At 59.4% G+C, this 10,365-nt stretch overlaps 1 protein-coding gene across 3 annotated transcripts in view; it reads right to left on the reverse strand.

Annotated features, from left to right (window-relative positions):
- Positions 1-3,951: 3,951 nt before the first annotated feature.
- PALM (paralemmin) overlaps positions 3,952-10,365 on the reverse strand; it is a 14,779-nt gene continuing 8,365 nt past the window's right edge. For 2 of the 3 annotated variants that reach the window (XM_055083663.1, XM_028487390.2), the window contains exons 7-8: positions 9,367-9,498; positions 3,952-6,054 (exon numbers count right to left, since the gene is read on the reverse strand). In XM_055083663.1, coding sequence (XP_054939638.1) covers positions 5,525-6,054; positions 9,367-9,498 — 662 coding nt within the window. In that variant the 3' untranslated portion in view covers positions 3,952-5,524. The remainder of the gene's footprint in view (positions 6,055-9,366; positions 9,499-10,365) is intronic. The other variant, XM_055083664.1, reaches the window with a different exon arrangement.

Raw genomic sequence — 10,365 nt, forward strand, 5'->3', positions numbered from 1 at the left:
GAGGCCCGCGTACCGCAAAAAAAAAAAAAAAAAAAAAAAAAAAGCTAAACATGGTTTTAAAAGGAAAAATGCAGACCCTCCTTGAACTGGAAAAGGGGTTTCAAGCACATAAAATCGATCATGGGGAGCCATGTTACACCTAACGCAGTATCACGCAATCTTTCAAATATTGAAACTATAATTAAGAAAACGATATTAAAAAACAAGCAGGCTTGGGTAATAAATCCCAGCCAAGTGGGCTGAGCCTCTGTCCCAATGACAAAAGTGGCTGGGGGTGCACATGTCTTTGAAGGGAGGAGTTTATATTTAAGGCCTGTCACCTCCCACCTGAAGCCATCAGCCAGGAGCCTCTCTCCCTCCCAGGGGTCCAGGTGAGCGTCCCCTCCCGCAGCCCGGAGTCTGGTACACAGCAGGTACACAGTGGCTGACTCTCACTCTGGGTGCTCAGGGCCCAGGGTTTGGGCTCATTCTAGCCCAGACCCGGCTGCCCCTCCAGGCCACCCCTCCAGCCCCAGCCCACCCTGGACGGCAGGTCTGGTCCCCGCGCCCTGCAGCTCCCCTCGGAGGGCAGGTGTGGCAGGACTGACGCAGAACCATTTGCCTAGTGCGTGGCCAGAGGCTCACCCAGCAGGATTTATAAGCCACATTCCGGGAAAAAGAGCCACACGCCCAGAGGGTGTCAAGTCTCCCGGTGGGTGGGGCGGTGTGGGGGACTGCACCTTCCTCAGCCCATTCCTCCTGGGTGATTCACTGAGGTCAGTGGGGGTGGGGTCCCCCTCGCCTGCCTCCTTGGGCAAGTCTCCCTTCCGACCTCAGTGTCCACACCTGGACAGTAGGTAGAGTCCAGAGCACGCAGCTGCCACCACGAAGGGCTGCCATGCTGACTCGGCACCCTGTCCCTGGTATACAGTAGGCGCTCGATAAATGCTTTCACGGCAGTGGCTGATGTTATTATTTATACCCCGGATCCACCAGTGATCTCCAAGTGACCTTGGGGCAGGCATTCCCTCTCAAAAAGCCTCAGTCTCCCTGTCTGTAAAGTGGGACGTTGCTGACCCCACCCCGGGTGTGGGGAGGAGCAAGGAGGCCTGAGTGGGTGCCTGGCGCAGAGAAACCCTCAGGGAGAAACACCCTCTGGGAGGCCTCATGGACTCTGTGCAAATGAGTAGTAATAGCGCTCAGAGCCTCCCATCTCCTGGTGGGGCTCCTCGTAATTGGGCATCTCACACCGACAGCTTTTTTGTCTCTCATAAGAGCCTGTGACGAGGGGACCATTCTTGTCCCCAACATATAGCAGAGGAAACCGAGGCCCAGAGAGGGGTCACACCAGGGAGTGACAGAGCAACAGGTTCTGAAGCCAGGTAGTCGCCACCTCCTCCTCCAGGAAGCCCCCCTGGATGGCTCCTCCCCAGCCCCGACTCTGTACCCTGTTGATACCAAAGCTGAAACTGGGTTTATGGTCCCTGGTGCCACACACCTGCTTCCTCATCACCGCAACTGGCCTCCCGCCCTTGGGCAAAGGCCTGCTGGAGGGGCCTGGGGCTCAGACAGGGCAGGCCACACAGCAGGGTTGGGCTCCTGGACTTCTTCCATCACTCGGGGCTACGGTCTCCGGGACCCTGGCTGGCAGAGCCCCAACCCCTGGACACACCTGGACACTGGGCCAAGTCTCTGAACCGGCCCCACAGGATCCCAGCTGCCCTCCCAGAGGCTGGACACCTCCCCACGCTGACTGCCCCACCCCCCTCCTGTGAGCCCCCTCCTATGAGCCTCTTCCTATGAGCCCTCCGATCCCACGGGAGGGTTGTAGGCTGCTCAAGGCCTCCCCAAGCAGGGCTCTGGCTGGTGCTAAGCGTCTCCCCAGAAACCTCCAGAATTCCCATAACCAGTGGGGGGCCCTGTGCCTCTGGCCCTGGGGGTGCCGATCAGGCCCCTCACTTAGAGGGTCAGAGCTCAAGGCCCCTTGGATTTGGGGTCCTGAAGCCCGGGGTGGAGACTGGGGACCTGGCAAGGTTCAGGGATGGGCCTCTGCTCCCCTGGGCGGGTGCAGCGTGGAAAGGGCACAGACCTGGCCTCAGAGCCAGCCAGCGGGTACAGAGCGAGGGGAGGCCCCCGCCAGCCCCTGGGACCCCCAACGAGTCTGGAGGGGGCTGAGGGTGGGGCTGGGCTCCCTCCCTGTACCCTGAAGGCCCCGCCGGTGAGCAGATGGTGCCGCTGGCACACAAACCCCCATGCCAAAAGCAGAGCCCACCCCACTCAGGACCCCCGCCCGCCCAAGCCTCGCGTCCATCCCGCCCCCCCATTTCCCCGGACTCACCTCTGGGCTCTGAGCCCCAGCAGCCTCCCAGCCTGGCTCTGACTCTGTGGACGGCACAGGGGCCTCCCAGCCCCGCCCTGCCCCAGGTTGCCAGGGGACAGAGCCCCGCCCCGTGAGGCAGGTGCACCCCCTCCTCCCAGGCCCCACCTGGGCTCAAGAAACAAAGTCCGGAGGAGGAGGAGAAAGACGACACCACAGAGTAGAGGGCAGGCGCCACGCCCACGGTGCACGGCCCCTCGGCCCCCAGGGGCCCCCAGCCCACAAAGTTGCAGCCAGAACTCACCCAGAAACCTTCCAGCTGCCGTCTGGCTTTCCCATCACCTCTCAGCATAGCTCAGAGAGGGGCTGTCCCTTGCCTGGGGTCACATGGCTGGTCCACGAACCAGCTGCCGTTTCTCAGAGGTGGGGGGTTCAAGTCCAAACCCTCACTGTGCCACCTGGCTTAACCCACCCTTTGGGGCCATTTCCCCAGAGAGCTCCTTTCTGGGACCAGCCCAGCTTCCTAGTCTCTGGGGACGTTCAGCTGGGCCTGGGTTCATATCCCACTTAACCATTCTGAGCCTTGGTTTCCTCCTCCGGGAAATGGGGACATCACAGGGCTGGGAGATGCCCCCAGCCCACTTCTACATAAAGAGCCAAATGAGGACATAAAGGCGCCAGAAGGCGTTGGGATGGGCAGGGCCCGGGCCCCACTGACAGAGGGAGGCACGGAGGCTCAAAAAGGGTGGTGGGTGTCCCAGGTGCTTGGCTGTCCTGATTCTTGGTCGAGGTGCAGAGGACCTGCCAGAGCCATGGAGCCCAGTGTCTGCGGAAAAGTCAGGCCACTGGGCACAGTGGTCAGTCAACGGGGGAGGGGACACAGTGGATAGGGCTTCCGTCCCCCAGGCTAGGGCTCTGTCCTGACCTGCCCCTTGGCTGACTGTGGGACCCCTCTGAACCTCAGTCTCTTCCTCCATCCAATGGGCCCCCAGCTCCAAATCTGGCAGGGCTGCTCATGGGGGGTAAGGGCAGAGACTGGGTCATCCAGCATGTTGGGGTGCACTATGAAGGTGAGGACTCACTCCCCTGCTCCCAGACTGGGGTGGCCTCCCCCTCAGGGTTCACACAGCCCACTGTACAGGTGGGCAAACCGAGGCCCAGAGGGAGCAGCCACTCCTCCCACCCAGATCACATAGTGAGATAGAAGCAGGGGTGGCAGCCCCCATAAATGCTTCCTCCCCGTGTCCCCACCCATCTCCCAGGGACTGACTTCTCGGCAGAGCTTAGGGGTGTCTGTCCCCCGGGGGCTGTGAGCCCAGCAAGGGGCAGCCTCACAGCCAAAGGATGGGGGGGGCCAGGTGTGGAACCCGAGGGCTCCACAGGAAACAGAAAGGAAGGCCTGCCACCGGAAGCTGCCCCCTTACCGCCGGGCCTTACCTGCCCAGGTGCAGCTCAGATGCCCACAGGTGCAGGTGGGGACTCCACCAACTCCCTCACCCACAGCACTGGGGTGAGTCTGAGGGATGCGCGGGCCGCAGACGGGAGAAACCAGCTCCCTGGGCTCTGTGAGCCTTACACCGGCGGCGCCCCACCCCCTGGCCTGGCCGTACCCTCCCCACGCAGGTGAAATCCAAGAACTCCAGGCCCTGGGGCTGTTCACACTGTTTATTTGCGTCTCTGGGAAAGTCAAGAACATTGGGGCCTCATCACACATCGAAAGCAGAGCGGGCAGCAAGGGCACTTCAGCGGAGGCTCACAGCTCGAGGACTCAGGTGGACTCGAGGAGGAAGGAGGGGTTCCATGGCCACTGCTCAGGGTCACCTCAGAGAGGGCCTCTCATCCCAGCCACCCAGGGGCAGAGCCGAGACGGGGACCCAGGCTGCGGTCCCGGACGGCCCCTGCACCCACCCTGCTGAGGTGGGGGGCGGCCTGGGCCCTGGGTACCAGGCTGCAGGCCCCTAGGGGAGGGGCCGAGATGGGGCCTGGTCATCCGTAGCCCACACGAGAGGGCCTGTGAGCACGTGCACTAATGTGCCTCTGGGGACGAGTGTGGCTGCAACCAGGGAGATGTGTCTGTACATCTAGGTGTCAGCTGCCCCCAGGAGGGGAGCCCCTCACCCCTCACCCCTTCCAGTGAGAGGGGGGCAAGCGCACATCAGGCTGGGCAGCAAATGGGGGTCTCCAGCTGCAACCCAGGGGAAGCTCCCTGTCCCAGGCGGTATGTCCCCCTCCACTGCCCAGAATGAGCCAAGCCCAGCAGAGCTGGCGGTGGGCCTGATCTCTGGGGTATGGGTGGGGAGACCCAGGACCCTGATCCAAGCAGGCTGGAGAAGGGGCCAGGCCAGGGGCAGTCCCCCAGGGTCCCTGAATTAGCACCAGGAGGAAGGAGGGCCCAGAGGGGGTGGGAGCTCAGGACATAAAGGGGCTCACGTGGCCCTGCCTTGTGCAGGAGGCAGCTCGAAGACCCCCGGCCCAGCCCGGCCAGAAGACAGCACAGTGGTCATGCCCCTCCTGAGTGGGTGGCATATCCTCAGGGCTCCCCCTTCCCAGGTTGCATCGTCCACTGGCTGTGCCCACATAGAGCATTGGGGGGAGGGGCACATCAGGCTGGGGTGTCCAGCGGGGCCCGTACTCCATTCCAAGACCTCGAGCTTGGGCTCCCCAAAGAGGCACAGCCTCACCCCAACTGCCCGAGATCTGGACCCAGCGCCTTGGCCAGGGAACCCCCCCTTCCAGAGGCTGAGTGGAGACAGAGCAGGCCCCCAGAACCCCTGGCTCCCGGGACCCCTCTCCGGCAGGGTGTCCCCTCAGGGACCTCATTCGAGGTGGCAGGAAGGCACAGGCAGGAGGCCCAGAGGGAGGTGGGCTGCCCTGGGGCTGCTCTGAGGCTCCAGGTCACACCAGCCAGGACCGCTGTGGGCAAGAGCCGCATCTGTGGAGCTGCCATGACATGGGGGGGCCCTCGTGTGGGGAGAAGCGGGTGTGTCCGTGTCTCTCCTACCAGGCGTGGGTACACGGCTCAGTGGTTTAGGGTGTGTGGGGGGGTGATGGGAGGGGGGAACCCCTGTCCCTCTCTTTCCGGTGAAAGAAAACTCAGAAGGAATGTGTGAAAACACAGCATGTCCTGGGCCCGTGATTGTGGGTGGAGGGTGGACGGGCGCCAGGAGGGCTGGGCTGTGTGGGTGTCTGGTATGGAGGGCGGGGCCGGGGTCTGGGGGGCCGGGTGGGTCACATGATAGAGCAGCATTTACAGCGCTGCTTCTTCACGTCGAGGTCCTGGGAGTCGCTGGCAGGGGCCTCGAGCCCCACCTGGTTCTCTTCCCTGGAGCCCTCGGTGGCAGGGGGCTCGGCCGCACTGCCGTTGGGCGGGGCAGGCTCCTTGGGCTCAGCCGCGTCCTCGATGATCACCAGCTCTGCGGTGACGGTGTCCTGCAAGCCCAGCACCTTCTGGGTCTCGGCCTCATCCTCCACATTCTGGTAGCCCATGAAGATCATGGTGACTGGGGGCTCCTGGCCCGGCTGGATGCCGGGAGGGCCTGACGTGGCCTCGCCGGGCTGGGCCTGCACTCCGGTGATCTCCCGCCTGGACGGCGTGGTCCGGACGGCCTCCTCCGACGGCCCCCGGGGCTCTGCTGACCCGGCCACGGACCCTGCCTCACTCAGCGTGACCTCGTCCGCCTTGTGGATGAGTTCGTCCACCTCAGAGGAGCTCAGCGGGTGAATCCCATTCTCCGCTGTGCCGTCCACGGCGTGGACCACTGGCATGGGGCGGGGGAGAGAAAGAGAGAGTGAGCGGGTTCCCAGACAGGAGGGAAGGCCTCGCAAGGCTAAGAGCCACGTCTATGCTAAAGGGGAATCATAAACTAAATTACACCTTTAGAACCAATTGACAATTAAAGCTCCTATGGGAATCTGCGGGCACAGGCAAATTGGTGCACAGAGGAAAATTTATAGGTACAAAAGCATGTGTTAGAAACCAAGAAAGAATAAATGAATTGGGATTTTATTGTCTCGCAGTTTGAAGCATTTTCCATATTCCCCAGTCAACTTGCTCCCAGGTGATTACCCTGCAAAGTAGGTTTGTTTTTTTCCATTGCAAAGACGGAGAAAATGGAGTTCAGAGAAGGGAAGTTAACCAGCCCAACGTCACACAGCTGGCTGCGGCTGGACCCTGCTCTTTCTCCCAGTCTAGGCATTCCTTTCATGAGGATTTGCAAGGATTCTGATTTCCTCCTTCCTTGAGCTCATGTGGATGATCTTGAACTAAAGTTTAGTTCATTCACCCATCTTTCTTGTTTTCTAGTAAATGCCCCAAAGGCTACACATTTTCCTCTGAGTTCTGTTTCGGCTGCAGTTCATGGCTTACATTAAGTCATTCTGTTTCAAGTGTAAATATCTTATCATTTCCATTTTGATTGATTACCTCTTTAAGCCAAGATTTATTCAGAAGAGTGTTTTTAAGTTTGGGGGAGTGGGGGACTGTGGTCCAGGAAAACAGAGTGTAAGGTACAACCTTGTAACAAGACATGGTCACTTTCTGAAAATGCTCCACCCTTGTTTGAAAAGAATGTGTATTCTCCATTGGGCAGAGTTTTATATGTGCAGTCAAGCTTGTTAAGTGTATTTTCCAATCTCTCCAGCTTTTGTCATCCGTGTCCCACTGATGCGTCATTTTCTAACCTGTGTTACAGTCTCTAAGGACCAGACTTCAGCACCCGGGAGGAGTCCCAGCTGTGGTCTGACGCCAGCCCCCAGATCACAGCCCTTCTAGAAACACAGCTGGCCAGCTGCTTAGCATGGAGGGAGGGGCACACTGGACACCCCAGGGACTCGCCTCCTCCCGGGCCAAGGGTCAGGGTTGGCCAGTTTCTGGCTTCTGGCCAGAAGGAAAGTGCTTTCCACTCTCAGTTTCCAAATCCCTGGGGAGGGGCGTCCATGCATCAAGGCCTTGCAGTGACTTTGGGCTGGAGGCCCAGAGGGTGGGGTGTGCCCAGGTCACACAGACCCAAGCTAGGTATTTCCCACTGGCCACTGCCCCAAGGTAGGAATCCGAGCCCTTGGCTGCCATGGAAATGGATCACCTTCCCATTGCTAAGCAACCAGAGTCCAGTCTGGCGGGTCCTGAATCCCCAGGGGTTGGGCCAGGCAGGGCTCAGTGGCCAAGGTGAGGACCTTCTGTGAGCACAGACATCTCTGCCCCTTGGCCCTGTGCGGTCTCATCCTTGTCCAGGAAATGGGGCAGCTGGGACGTGCCCAGAACCACACAGCTCTTGAGAAATGGAGCTGGGATTCTACTTGGGTCGAAGCCCCAAATTACAGCAGAGCTGGGCTGTGACAAGACCCCTTTAATAGCATCCTGGATGTCCCAGACGCCTGAACCTCTAAGAACACGAGGCTTTGGGAATCAAAACCACAGTGAGATACCACTTCACACCCACTAGGATGGCAATAACAATAATAACAATTTTAAACGGTCAATAATAAGGGTTGTTGAGGAGGTGGAGAAATTGGAACCCTAATGCACGGCTGGTGGGAAAGTAAAATGGTGCAGCCACTGTGGAAAACACCCCAGCAGTTCCTCAAATGGTTAAACCTAGAATCCCCACAGGACCCAGCAATTCCACGCCTAGGTATCACCCAAGAGAAGTGAAAACATATGCCCACACAAAAACTTGTATAGCATAAAACCAAAAGGTGGAAACATTCCAAACGTCCATCAACTGATGACTGGATAAACAAAATGGGGTCCCATCCATACGCTGGAATATGACACGGCCATAAAATATAAACATGGATGAACCCTGAAAACGTGATGCTCAATTAGAGAAGCCAGACACAAAAGGCCACACAGCGTGTGATTCCATAGATGGGAAACTTCCAGAACAGGCAGATCCATAGATGGAGAGTGGATTTGTGGTTGCCATGGTAGGGATGGGGCAGGGATGGGGTTTCTATTTGGGGAACAGGAATGTTCTGGAATCAGCTAGTGAGGGTGTACGACATGGTGACTATTCCAAAGTCCACTGAGTTGTATACTGAATTGTATGGGTGTCCTGCATCCTCTATCTCCAAATTCCATATTCTCATGAGGGCAGCATTTACAGACTCACTAATGGACCCTGAGGCTGAGCTGTGCTAATTTTATACTTGACTCAAGGGATCAGCTCTGGGGACCCCACGCCCTGAAGAAAGCAAATGTTTGCCTTGGCTTCAAATGTACTTTTAACAACTTCTTAAAATGCTATCTTTACTAAGGTAGGTTTGCTTCTATTCCTGGCATCATAGCAAATGTTGGCCCAAATTTCTCCTCCCCAGTCAGGTCATGCCGAAAATAAACAAAAGTTTACATGCCAAGATGTTTATGAGATGGCTTTCTAAACTCTGACAGATTTCACAGTTTAAAGGAAAGTTTTCCTTAGTTAAAAAAAAAAAGTGAATTTTACGTTCTGTGAATTATATAGAGAGAGAGGCAGGCACTCAGGAGCTTCTGCCGAAGGCTGCCCTCTCCTGCCGTTCCCAGCTTCCTTGTGGGTATTTCCCACAGCCTGCTCCCCTCCCAGCCGCTAGAGGGAACCCTAAAAACCAAACCAGATCTCAGCACCGTGGCCCCTGCCACCCCCGCCAAGGCTCACCATCTCCCCCACACTCCGCATCAGCCGCATGGGCTCCTCTCGATTCCCCAGCCCAGCAACTCCATCCCACCTCAGGGCCTTTGCACATGCTGTGTCAGCACCAGGCGCACTGCTCCCCCACGCCCACTGTGCACCTTCTCACCTCCTCTGCCCCCTCCCCGCACGGCTGGACCCTCACTCGGCCCCCTCTGCACCTCTGGGGGGTTTTTTTGTAGCCTTTATTACAACAGTAATTATTTAAATGAGCTATCTGTGAAATCGGGGTTGAAGGGCTGGGCCCTCTGGCCGGGAGGCACCCAGGACAGCAGGCGCCACTCCGGATTCGCCTCCCCAGCCCAGCCTGGCGCTGGCCACGCCTCCAGGTGGGTTCTTGGATGGAGGGAGGACTGGGCCGCAGGCTCTGGCGGGGCGGTGGCGGGGCGGGGGAGGGGCGCGTACCTTTGGTCTCGTCCTCGTAGACCTTGATGCCCTGAGGGAGGCGCTCCCGGGGGAGCACGGTGGTGCTGGACAGCACCCGGGTCTCCCCCGTCACCTTGTCCTTCTCCACCGTGATCTCCACCGAGTACATGGCTGGCACGAGAGGCACGGGTCACGCCGCGGCCCACCTGCCCATGTGCCCCCCGCCGGGCTGCAGCCAAGCCAGGAAGGGGAGCCGGCAGCGCAGAGCCAAGCAGCGGGTGCCCTCGACGCGCCCCCCCCCCAACAGCTCAGCATCCTTCCCTAGCTCCCCAGTCCCGTGGGCGAGGGGGTCTGAATTCCTGTGCTTGGGATCCGAGGACACCCCGCCCCGTCTGCAAAGGCTTGAACTGTCCCAGTGACTCGGCGGGGGCGTCCCTGGCCCACTCCAGCCAGGACTGGAACGCGGGTGAGCAAGCTCGCGCCCCCCAGTGTTCTGGACTGCCGCGTTCTCCGGGCTGCACGTCGAAGTCGACTACTGATGTATCGATAGTCTGATCTGCTCCACCGTGGAGAGGGGATGGTTCCCTCTGGACATGAATGCAGTCACAACCCGGTAAGGCCATCGCTCAACGGCCAGCATCTGCCCCCGTTCTGCAGACACCGTCTGCCTGGGGTCCCCAGCCCTCCTCCATGGAGGGCCCCACATCACCACGGCCAAGACCCCTCCCGACCGGCCCCTCCCAGGTCTTCCCATTTCTCACAAGGACACCTCCGTTCTCCCTCCTTCCTCTCTCACCACTCCCACACCCCCTCCTCGGTCCATCTGCAAATTCCCGGGTGCTGCCTTCAGGACTCCCAGAACCCGCCCACTTTTCGTGCCTCCGCAGCCCCTGCGGGAGGCGGGTGGGGGGGAGCTGCATCCGCCCCCACTATTCTCCACCACCTTCACCCCACCATTCCCCAGCCCTCCCCCATCTCCCCACTGTCCCCCACCATTTACGCCCCACCTTCACGCCCCCCCACCCCTCCCGGACCTCC

This window comes from Physeter macrocephalus, unplaced genomic scaffold (genome assembly GCF_002837175.3).
Source record: "Physeter macrocephalus isolate SW-GA unplaced genomic scaffold, ASM283717v5 random_1820, whole genome shotgun sequence".
NCBI lineage: Eukaryota > Metazoa > Chordata > Mammalia > Artiodactyla > Physeteridae > Physeter > Physeter macrocephalus.